Genomic DNA, 12,522 nt, shown 5'->3' with positions numbered 1-12,522 from the left:
TGAAAGTCACTATAACGGCCACTCGTAACTTCCGACCCGTGAACTCGTACCAGATCAAACTGGTACGACTTCACGGTCGGAAAAATACGAGTTTCCTTGAACGCACCATAACAGTCCTCGTCCCTACGTCGCCACATTCACGGCGTCCCTTGGCTGCACACACAGCCCTGCATGCCGTTCTCTCTCCTCATTGGATAAAAACTGTAGGATACGATAAATGTTTTCTCCTCGGCTCAGAGCAGAGCAGAGTGACTGACAGACCCGTGTTTCGGTCCAAACACTCTATGTAAGTGGTTGCTGTCGGAAGATATAACTATTTAAGACTTATATTAACACAAATATATCACTTACTTCTGCTTTAAACTATAGGCGGAGAAATAAAAAAAAAAGCTAGACTTTCCATAGGGGCGTCTTGGAGCATTGTAGAGCGTACTAGAGGCAAAATTGCACGTTCATGTTCGGGCCCGACACTGGAAATCCGATGGCAATGACAAAATTGTGTGAAGATCGGCCTGAATGTGTGTAGTCTGATCCAGCCTTTAGTTGGTCTGGATCCGACTGTGGTTCCTGGTTCAGGGTCTAGCTGCATCCCTCTCCTAGATAGAAGGACGTGGTTGAATCCAGAACGAGACGATGTGACCACAGAGGAGTTTCACTTTGCGCCCCCCTCCAGCTGTTCCTGCCTCTACCACTCCAGCTCCTGTTGCCTAGCAACCTTTGACCAAAACTTTAAGGCCTGTGGTTTTAACACTCGCTGTCACACTGAGCTGCCTGCAACCCAGTCCTCCGGTTCTCTGTCAGCGCTTGTTTTTTTCTCTCGCAAGGAGCACAACGAATCTCAGGATATATCGGGTCACAGAGGGCCCACCTGTCGGACTCTTGGGTTTCCCAGGATGCATTTCTAGAATATGAATCTTTTTTTTTTTACCTCACTGCTGCTGCTGCTGTTGTTGTTCTCTATTCTGAGCTGAATGTAAACACGGTAACTGAACGACTCCCTATAGCAATTATCTCCACTCTCGATAGCTGGTGGTGCAGCGGTGACGGCCGTGGCTGCTGCTGTTGTTTTCTATGACAATCAGGTAAATCATGTTTTTAAGAACTGTCGCTGTATTGAAGGTAGGCTATGTAGATACGTTGTGAAGGAGGCTGCAGGAAGAAGGTGGATTTGACAGGTCAGGAACAAGCCTGGTGTTGTAATGGGGGGCAATTATTAATGGATAAACATTCAGCAGCAAACAATGCATTGATTTCTAGGGTATTGCATTGACGACAGGAGCTAGAACATCTTCAAGAAAGTTGCAATGATGCAGCAAATCATGAGGAACAGATCACCGGACAACTACAGTACCAACATTTACACCATGACACCAGATGAAATAAATGATACAGGCTTTAAAGTGGGTTATATACAGTTTTATCACCTAATCCAAGCAGCCCTTCCTCATAGAGATGCACAAATCTAGTCTTCCAACCTTCAGTGGTACATGGTCGTATTTCAGCACAGTGCACATTAATTGTGAGGGAAGGTTATGGGTTTCTGTGTTGAACCACCAGTAAACTGAATGAACATTTCATAAAGCTTTACACTCGAAAAGTTTATTCCAAACATACGGAAATGGCTGCAGACATGATCGACATAAAAACTTGTAGGAAGACGATCTGATTCCTGTTTTTTTTTTTTTTTTAGAGGCTTCGTCTGAAAACAGATTTTTAGCAGAGCACCATCTGGTCCTGATTGGAAAATACCTGTTCAGCAGTGAGATGGTTTTTGGTGTGACAGCTGTGCAGAATGGGACTAATCAAAGCAGGAGAGGCGTGGTCCTTCAGGAAACTCACTGCAGCAGAGCCAAGGGTTGTTTTTTTTCTTTTTTTTGTTTGTTTGAAATGATGGCACAGACATTTTCCTGTGAGCTCAGTGCTTTTGTTTACCTCCAGTTTTTTGATGTACAGCTGCAGTTTACACAATCTCACTGTTTTATGCGGAAGCTGAAAATGTGTTTTCGATGTAAAAATGTGTTTTTGATGTGGCCTGCCTTTATTTGACTTGACAGGAAAATGGCTGGACAACACAGAGAGTGAGAGATACCTCTGGTTCCTGGTTTCTCTGTTTGTATCAAGTCACATTCAATTATATATCAATTATTTACACTGAACATACATGGAAAAGGGGCAGTGGAAATAATGAAAGGTTGCACACACAGAAAAACAACATGAGGAATAAGTGAAATGTAAAATATTTAGGTATAAACAGAAAAATAAGAAAGGTGTAATTCCAGTGTTTGACCATGAGATGGCAGTGTTGTGACTGGATGCTCAGCTCAGTGGCAGCAGCCTCCTGGCCATGTTGTGTATACACACACACACAACCACACACACACACACAGAAAGAGAGAGAGAGAGAGAGAGAGAGAGAGGGAGAAAAAGAGAGAGAACGAGTGGAGAGAGATGACTGGAGGAAGGACAGACAGGAGGAAACAGCTGGTCCACAGCCACCATGTTATAACCTCGGGGCGCGCTCTGACGGGCAGTTTTCATGACAAAAATATACACAAAGGCCGAGTGAGACGGGCAGTGCAGTGCAGTTCCTGCTGCAAAAAAAAAAAAAAAAAAATCATGTGTCATGATTTTGAAGCTGCAGCAACAAATTCCTGTGTTTTCCTCCGACTCCCCTGCTGCGGGAGAAATAATTGCCTTTGAAAGACAAACAACGCTTTTTAAAATACAATATTGGAATAAACATCATTGTTGTTCATCATTTAGTAGTTATCTCAGAGGTGAAAATGAAGTCCATCGATTTCTGTGCTCAGTGAACTGTCAGACAGAAATATCTCATTCTGCCTGACGGAGAAGAGGTTTTTATTTTCATCTCAGGAGGTGCGGAACGATTACTGGTGCTGAAGTTACTTCAAAAGACATGACAGAAAAAAGCCATGTAGGTAAAGGCTACTGTTTGATTCTTTCAGTGTTTCCTTAAAAACAAACCAAAACAATAAAAGAATAATGCTCTCATATTGTAAAATCTGTTCAATTTATAAATAGACAAGCCTTTTAAATGTGAATCATTAAAAAAAACTCCTACCGTTACATTTTTATATCTGAAAAGATAATTTTCCTATTTAATGTTATGTGTTAAGAATGTCCCATAAACACATCTGATTGCATGAAATCCATATTTTGGAACATGTCCTAAATGTTTTGCACTAAACTATATAGGCTATTTTATACATTTAATGAACAATATTGATAATATCATGGCTATATAGGCTACATTATTGCACATTAATAACATAGCACTGACACAAAACTTACATTAATTGAAATATAGTTAATTAACATCTAATTTTATAGTGTGTGTGTTCATGTGTATTTTTAGGCTTTGTAAATGTGCAGATCTGTATGTAGCCTACACGTGTCTCTGTGTGCATGTGCATGTGTGTGTGCATGTGTTCATCTCCACCTTGGCTCTGACATCCCTATGACATCACGTTTGTCACGACCGTCCAAGTGTCCAGTCAGCACTCCACCATGCTAAGCTAGCATCTGTGAGGTAAAGCTTCCTCATGCAGAAAAAGAGGAGGATGATGTCATCCTGTCTGCTCGGAGACAGAGAGGGAGACTAACACAGCATCCCAAAAAAAAAAAAACCCAACGACTCCTTTCATCAGCCCGAACGCTCGACCCTGCGCTCGAGGTAACGGTCCGGAAACGTCGCCCAGCTGTCTCGCAGCGATACGAGGAGGTGACGCCACCCTGTTGGCGGCGGCGGCGGTGGCGATGACTCTGCTCTCCAACACAACTCTTGATACAAATGAGACACTAGGGTTTCACAGCTTTGGCTCAGCGACAGGCGGCAGTTTGTTTATTCATTCACCATGACTGAAGTGAGAAGGTGGCCATGTTTGACCGCCTGCAGGTCTATAGCAGCCTACGCTACTGTAGCCTAGCTAGGCCTACTAAGCAGATCAATGGCGCCATGGGCTGGACAGGTTGTGATACCCACCTTAAATTAAATCAAATATTCACTTACTGTGGTTTTTGAAATGTCAAAAACATCATCAATACCCAATAGCTACCCCTGCATATGTCATCACTGCTGCAGCAAAACTACTGTAGATTCTCATAGGCTACACATCTCCAATGCTACATGCACTGTTTCTGTTAAAATACATTAAATAGAAACAGCACAGTCATGACATTGTTATCTCCCTGTGAGCACATAGTTATATCCTCAGGAAAAACTATAGAAGCTACAGCAAATTGGAAAATTAACAATGTGGCCCTGAGGTTTCTTTCCACGACAACTCTGGGAGCTAAGTAAATAGCCTTAGCTAATGTTAAAATTCGATAGCAAAACGTACAGCTCCTTTAAGACATGTTTGGCCTTTCATTTACGTTTCAATTTTAAGAAATACAAAACTTTATCTGTTCTAGTGGTGGTGCAAGTGATAGTCACCTTAAATTAAACACTTCCTGTAGTTTTCAAAATGTCAATCATCAAACAAGGACACCTCTGAGGGGTCAATGCTGCAGCAAAACTAGCTTCTCATGCGCATCAATCAAGCTACATGCTTTGTTTCTTTCAAAATGTAGGAATACGTAGCACAACGGGCACAATAATGATGTTGCTAACAATAGGTTATAGCCTAATTCTCCCTGTAAGCAGAGTTACATCCTCAGGAAAGACATCATAACATCATGGCCTGAAGCTAGCTGGTTAGCATGCTAAGAGTTGCTTTCCAACTCTGGAGAAAACTCTAGACTGATAGCTGTTGCTGGCGATAGCAAAACGTCAGCCTAAAGCTCCTTTAAGACTTTTTCTGGCCTTTCGTTTACACTCACAACTCTTCAGTTTGAGAGTTACAGTATTTTAACCTTTAAGAAATATAAAACTTTATCTGTTGGTTTAGCCTATATATTATAGTTTATTTTTTTCCCCCTCAGCTACACTGGGACTTGACCGACCGGCTGCTGTTTGTGAGGAGAAAATTATTTGGATGGATGTGCAGCTGAAGAAGAAGAACCTCTCTCTCTCTTTGTTTAATAGACTCCCATGTGAGTAGCTTTTCCACTCAGCTACGTGGCTGGAATAGAGTTTGACTGCGCTGAAGGTTCACGTCCAGTCCGTTTACTGCAGTGAAATTATGGGAGATTTCTTCATATATTTTGGCTTGGTTTCAACCTGCAGAAAAAACCAACCTCCTCATTAAAGACTTTATGATTGAAATGTCAAACTATGACAAAGTCTGCACTGTTTAGTTTAAGTTTTAAGTTTTTTTTTCTTCTTTAACATGCAGTGGAATATATCACCGGTACCCTGCGGCTTCCTCGGCAAAGAGCAATTATTCAGAATTAAATCCCATTCATTGTTCAGCCACCAGCAAGAAGAACAAGGTAAGGGTCTGACGAGCTGTCAGGCGGGAAAAGGAGAGAAGAGGTGCAGAGTCTGAGTTTTATCATTAACCTTGAGGAATGTTGACTTTTATCAACTTCTCTTCTGCTCGGCTGCTTTTTAACGCCTTATTTAAGCCGACAGGAGTTTGATCCTCGTACTGTACCTCACTCTAACAGCCTAGCTGTGTCTGTAGTGCTGATGAATCAGAGGCTGTGGTTTTTTCTCAAGGTTTGCACAGAGATGGTCCTTAAAGCAGCAGAGAGGGTTCATCACTGTAACGGACAGGACTCGATCCAGTTTAAGATCCACATTTCTGAACCAGTCCAATTTACCCTATAGAATATACTTACACACAGCCTGCAATGCCAGTGTTGCTTGACTCCTGCAGAAGACGACATGTATTAATTTTCACTGGTACAGATTTTGCAAGTTATTGTTTGATTTATCTTCCTTATAGATGAAATAATTGTATTATTAATGTTTTTTTCTGGGATTTATTTGCCTTTATTTGATAGGACAGTAAAGGCAGAGTCTGGGGGGAATGGCATGCGGCAAAGATAGTCTCAGTCGGGAGTTGAGCCAGCGATTACTGCTTCGGACTGTACCACCAACATGGGATGTGCTCCAACCACTCAACCACCGATCACATCAGTTTCTGATTTATTTTTTGACAGAAAACAAACGCTGTATCCACAGCTGCAAAAAGGACAAATTTCTACTTCCCATGATAAGAGAGACGCTCATCTCATACAGGCAGCGCGGCTGCTCAAACTCGTTACAAACATGTGAAAACCAAGACGTCCCGCAGCCTCCACACTCACTGGACTCATCCAGTATGTTCCCAGCCTTAGGGGGAGAAACATAATTTCTGCCTGACAAAGTGTGACTCTCTATACTGCACTGAAGTGATAAAGAGGATGTTGGACTGGATGGTTGCACAGACCACAGACCACAGTTTGTTAGGTTTAGGTTACGGAAACAAAGGCTGAATAAATCAACGAGTCTAATCTCAATCTCATCTCATCTCTCAGTTTAGCACATCCATGAAATCGAGTAACAAGTTATCTGCATAAAACGGGAAATTTACGTTGTTTATTTTCAGTAGAGCTGTTGAACCAGTCTTTCATGAACCATCTTGCTTTGGTTTGCAGGTGTTGCTGTGAAATACATTAACAGATGACAATAATTTGAACGTATCTTCTCTCCATCTTGATGTGTTTTTGAGTTTTAATGTTTACTGGGACTTCTAATGTTGTCAGATATGGACATTCACACTTTGCATTGATTAAATGTCATTTAACTTTAATATTGTGCGATAACTTCAGCTCCTGAGTCTGCAACGTCTTGCAAACTCATCCTTGCAGACACACACACACACATTTATATGGTAATGTATCACGTGGCTTTGATGTTATTTGATTCTCAAGGACGACACACACAAAGAAGCTGAATCACACCAAACTGCTGCTGCTGCTGCTGCTGATGTGGAGCGTATAAAAGAAAAATCAGTAGCAACAAGAGTTTAAGGACAATAAGGTGAAAATGGAAGAGCAGAAACTGGAACCTCAGCAGTTCTCACCCCTCTGATGTGACGACTTCCTAAAGCCTCTTTTTTTTTTTATCTGGAAAAGTTGGAACGAGTTTTAAGCCTTCGCCATCGTCACGCCATCAAACTGTTAAGCTTGCAATTTAAAATGCAACGAATCTGACCTGAGAGCAGCCCGGGAGAGTTCACGGCCGGGTCTAATCACTTGATCATAAACTTTTGCAGGATGTCCGGCCAAAAGGCAGAAAAGTATTCTACAGAGGTGGAGCATCTGTCCTGTTAGCTGGCTGCAGCTCATTTGATTTGACTTTTTTTTTTTTTTGCATAAATTCACAGCCTGTCTCACATTTAGTTTTGCTATAATGTGTGTGTGTGTGTGTGTGTGTGTGTGTGTGTTTTTTCTTTCTTTATTCTCAGCGTACCCTCCTTCAGCAGATTTTTCGACAGCTGTGCACCGAGACTCGTCTCCCGGGCTGCTTCGCAATGACTACAAGACACAGGAGAATAATTGGAAAATACGGAAACAAACCGTGACAGGAGGAGCCCGGAGTGTGCGCTTGTTCTACAAGAGTATAAAATTAGTGTTCTGCTAGTTTTTGATTTGTTTGCAAACCTCGTTTTTCGTGCACAACACTGAAGGCCTGTGTGAGCCGAGTGCTGTCACACCTCAGGAAGAACAGATACTGTGCAGCGGAGGTCGTCTTTTACTGTACGACTTTCACTGAGCTGGTAAAAAAGCCCCTCACACTCACAGTATACTGTATATCTGTGGTGTGTGTGTAGTGTGTGTGTTTGTATCAGCGCCTCACCTGACAGGATGAAGAATATCCCGGAGACGAAGGCGAGGATGGTGCGCTGCGGCCGGATGTGTCCGATGTTGCTGATGACGAAGGCGGTGAAGACGAAGAGCAGGGAGATCATGGGGAAGGGAGTGGCTGTTCGGACCATTTCTACGTAAAGAACGGGGCGGACGATGAGAGAGAATGGACATGATTATTACTGTAGCTTCAGGAAAATACGGATGAATATAAACAGGGTTATGGAAACTGTTTAAACAATTCAATTGACAGGATTAAAGAGTCGTCTTTGCTCCTTTACCACCAATGAACTGCCATCTTTGCACTAGTGATGTATTTCCATTCCACTCCACGACCTGGAACTGGTTGGAGTTATACACTTTTCACATGCTTTTCACATTTTTATATTTTCTACCTTGTTGTTTTTTCAGAATAAGTGTAGCTTTTTTTTCTTTTTGTTTTTTCTTTTTTTTTTGTTTGAGTTATTTCTAGTGTTGCAATACTTTCAAGGTTGCTACTATCAAGGTTTCCTATCTTTTATTTGAAATACTGATCCATAAGAGGATACATATACATATGCATAGAAGATATGACAAAGAATATATAGAATATAGTCTGGGTATGAGGACCTAATCACGTCAAACCAAAAAAACATTTCAATTTCTGTAATAACATGTAGAAATGAACTGCACAACCAGGAAACAAACTCAATAACTTTTGCTCAAAAGCAAAATGTAGTAAACGTACAGTAGCAGTGTGAATGTTTCCTAAAAGCATGAGGTTGAATGTGTTGTTGTCCTCCTGGGTCAAGGAAGGAAGGATGAGGGAAAGAAGGAAGGAAGGAAGGAAGGAAGGACAAAGAGAAAGATGGGAGGAAAGAAGGAAGGGAAAAATGAAGGAAAGATAGATGGAGGGAGGGAACAGATTGGGTCAAAAAGGAAGGAAGAAATAATGATGAAAGGAAGGAAGGAAGGAAGGATGGAAGGAAGGAAGGAAGGAAAAAAGGATTGTGGAAAGAAGGAAGGGAAAATGAAGGAAAGATAGATGGAGGGAGGGAACAGATCGGGTCAACTGGGTCAAAAAGGAAAGAAGAAGTAAGGACGAAGGGAAGGAAGGAAGGAAGGAAGGAAGGAAGGAAGGAAGGAAGGAAGGAAGGAAGGAAGGATTGTGGAAAGAAGGAAGGGAATGGAAAGGAAAGAAAGATGGAGGTGGGGTACAGATTAGGTCAAAGAAGGAAGCAGAAGGATGGATGAAGGGAAAGAAGGGAGGAAGGAAGGAAAGATGGAAAGAAGGAAGGGAAAAATGATTGTGGAAAGAAGAAAGGGAGAAGGGAAGGAAAGAAAGATGGGGGGAGGGAACAGATTGGTTCAAGGAAGGAAGGAAGGAAGGAAGGAAGGAGAAAATTATTGTGGAAAGAAGGAAGGGAGAAAGGAGGGAAAGAGGGAAGGATGGAGGAAGGGAGCAGATGAAGGACAACAGGAGGGTTAAATTCCTCTCTGAGACACTGAAACATCCTGAGCCTGTTTCACCTTTTAAAGGAACCAGTAAATGTACAGTAGTTAGTTGTGTTACGATAAATAAATCAACAACGGGAATGCAAATGCACCCAGGTGTCGTTCGTCGTCCAACGCTCGGCTGCGTACTCGAACCCAGAGGTGGTGCAAGCAGCTCACTCCGGGTTGTGTTGTGTTGAGCGCAGCAGCAGAGTGTGTGTGATTTACTCAGTAATCTCTCCCACCGCGCACAACACTGTGTTATGATTTGTGCATCTACCTGAGGACATTTGTCTTGCATGAAATGGACCAAATGTCTCTCCCCCCCATCTCCGACATGAGTCTGAGCCTTACTTCAAAGAGACAGAACAAAGTGTGGAGGTGGAGGTGGTGCGGGTAAGTGTGTGTGTCTGTATACAGTAGTGTGTGTGTGTGTGTGTGTGTGTGTGCGCACTTTGAAGCCAGTGTCAACATCTTAAATCATTAAAACGGCTCAAAGACGAAGAAGCTCCGCGGGGAAATCCAGCGTGTTCTCCTCGTTCATTTACTGTTCGACGGAGAAAAAACCAAATACACTCCTAAAATATAAATAAATACAGTTCTGTTGCCACGGCTGCTCCTGATAACACCGCACATCATTTACCTTTATGTATTTTATTACTGTATTTATTTACATTTCAAAAAGTCAGATATGTGTTTCTGCTTGTGGAGAGTTCATTGACCTGACGACACCTGATCGTGTTTGTCACTTATTGATGACACAGAAGTTGATTTGTTGCTTTTTAAAGAATAATTTGTGCTTTTTTTGTACCAGGTTGTTTCTTTAGCCTCCAGCTTATAGTATATTTCAGTAAAAACACAGCATAGGCTCAAAAGTTTACAATCCGTGAGAAGAAAACCAAAAACTGAAGTGGGAAATTGGTTCTTTCTGTCTGTTGTGACTCTTTCTTCAAACAAAAACCCCTGGGGTTTTAATGATGCGTGCACAGATTAAATCACTTAAATCACTTCTTTCACTTTCTATCGTTGAAAACTAAACAAAAAAACAAACAAAAAGAAGCGTCCGATTGGAATATACAACAATACATTCACGTAAACGCAGCACGGCACAGTCAAAAAACTGTGAAAGAAAACTGATCACTTATAACAGATCAAATAGACCTCGCACCAATCATGTATGACCTCACTTCCTCTCAGGAAGCTCACCAAAATAAAACATCAATGCAAAAATGGCTTTTACAAGGTCTTTAAGTGTGAACATCTCTTACACTCACCTGCACATGTATCAGACAAATAAAATAAACTCAATAAAAAATAATCAAATAATCCCTTACTGTAGGTGGCAAAACATTCATACTATGGATCAAAACCAGTATGAAGATGTTGAAGAGTGAATGTTAAACTTTGGCTCATTATCAACACATTTTAATACAAAAACATTTTAACTTTGTTCAGTGTAAATTTAATCAAGTGTCTTAATAAGTTACTAACTGGTATTTCATTGTATTGTTTCATAAAGCCTGCCCAGGGACAAAGACGCCTGATATCGTCACATGTTCCATATTATCTGTGGCAAAACTAAATAAATATAGTCTGGAAAAAAATGAAGCTGGTGGAGGTAAAATTAATATATTACCTGACAAGTTTTCTCATTCATGATCAGAGGCACGTTTTTTTCCCCCCCCAATGAAATATATAAAATATAATCCTCTTTTTACAAGAGATAAAATGACTTTATTCTAAAAAGTCTTGGGATTAAAGGAGGTGAAATATTTCCATTGTTTTGTAAACATGTTTTTGTGTATGTGAACTCACTGAGTATGTTGGCTGTGTTCTCCGTCGTGATCTCTATCTCCGGCTCTGTGAAATATTCTGACGCCACACACCTGCCCTTCTCTGGTCCTGGGAGAGACAGAGAGAGAGAGAAAAGGTGAAAAGAGTAAGAAAGAAAAAATGGAAGAGATGATTGTTGGAAGCGACTCCGGGTCACAAACAATAAAAAAAAAGGGGGGGGGGGATAGATGCATATGGAAATAAAGAAGGAGAGTAAATAAAAAACAGCAATAAACCAAGGTTAAGAAAGAAAGAGAGCGACAGGGGAAACAAACAGAAAGATTCAGAGAAAGGACGAATGATAAGAGAGGTGAAAGAGGTGAGAGAGAAGGTGGAGGAAGAAGAAAAACAGGAAAGCAGAGAAATGGAAAAGTGGAAAGTGAATTAGAAGAAGAGACGGACGGAGGGCAGGAGGTTGAGGAGGAAACAAGGAGCTGAATACAGACACAGACATTAACCCCACACACACAAAACATCTATATATGCATGAAAGTATCTCAGCTGGACGACGGTGCGTTCAGGGACAGACAAACATGTCAGTCTCTCTCTCCATCCTCTGGACGTCGGACATTCAAATTCGAGCAGTGACCTGAGGACCGAACCCTCAAAGCTTTTTTTTTTTTTTTTTTTTTTAAACACCCCCGAGCTGTGTTTCCTGCAGCCGTTGTGTCAGTTTATACCTCAGGCTACAACTCTAGTGGTGTCACGTAGGCTACCTCAGGGGATCGGGGTTCGATTCTTGGTGAATTCAAACGCCCTTGAACATCCAAAGGTTCAACACTGCAAAAACTCAAAATCTTACCAAGAATATTTGTCTTATTTCTAGTCAGAATGTAATTTCTAGTCAAAACAAATCTGATTATACTTAAAATAAGAGTCATCACATTAAAACGTAGCTTGTTTTTAGACAATTTTTTTCCTTCTTTCAAGCATATTTTCAATTGAAATAAGTAGAAAAATCTGATAGTGGAGCAAGTTTTTCTGTCTTATTACAAGCACAAAGAACTTGCTTTCACTGGCAGACTTATTTCAATTGAAAATTAGTTTGAAACAAGTGAAAATGATCTGAAAACAAGTTAATTTTTAGGCGATGAGTCTTATTTTAAGTGGAAAGAGATTCGTTTTGACTAGAAATGAGACATTTTGACAAGAAATAAGACAAATATTCTTGGAAAGATTTTGAGTTTCTGTAGTGAAGGAACTTAAAACAGCTCATTGAAGAACTTGACCTGAGGTTTGAGGAACTTTTTTTTTTTTTTAACTCCCGGCCGGCACCAAAAGTGAAGATGGAAAAAGTGCCCGGAGGTGAAGCTCCCTCCTCCTCACCCTCGACCCCTCCTGCCCCCCCCCACAGAGACGGAGGCGGCGGGAAGGAGAAAGGGAGAAGGAGGAGGAGGAGGTGGAGGGTTACGTCACAGAGAGCCGAGAGTAGATGACATTACACTGCAGCATGAAGGA

General features: G+C 41.4%; 1 protein-coding gene across 2 annotated transcripts in view; it reads right to left on the bottom strand.

Moving 5' to 3' along the window:
- Positions 1-12,522, bottom strand: part of LOC310994193 (voltage-dependent calcium channel gamma-7 subunit-like) — a gene marked incomplete at both ends in the record, with an annotated part of 102,025 nt that overhangs the window by 7,220 nt on the left and 82,283 nt on the right. For both annotated transcript variants that reach the window (XM_083982791.1, XM_083982790.1), the window contains 2 exons: positions 7,751-7,891; positions 11,047-11,133. In XM_083982791.1, the coding sequence (XP_083838917.1) occupies positions 7,751-7,891; positions 11,047-11,133 (228 nt within the window). The remainder of the gene's footprint in view (positions 1-7,750; positions 7,892-11,046; positions 11,134-12,522) is intronic.

Source organism: Trachurus trachurus, assembly GCF_905171665.1.
Source record: "Trachurus trachurus genome assembly, chromosome: 11".
NCBI classification, from domain to species: Eukaryota; Metazoa; Chordata; class Actinopteri; order Carangiformes; family Carangidae; genus Trachurus; species Trachurus trachurus.
The sequence above is the reverse complement of the archived record's forward strand: the minus strand, read 5'-3'. Positions and strand labels throughout refer to the sequence as shown.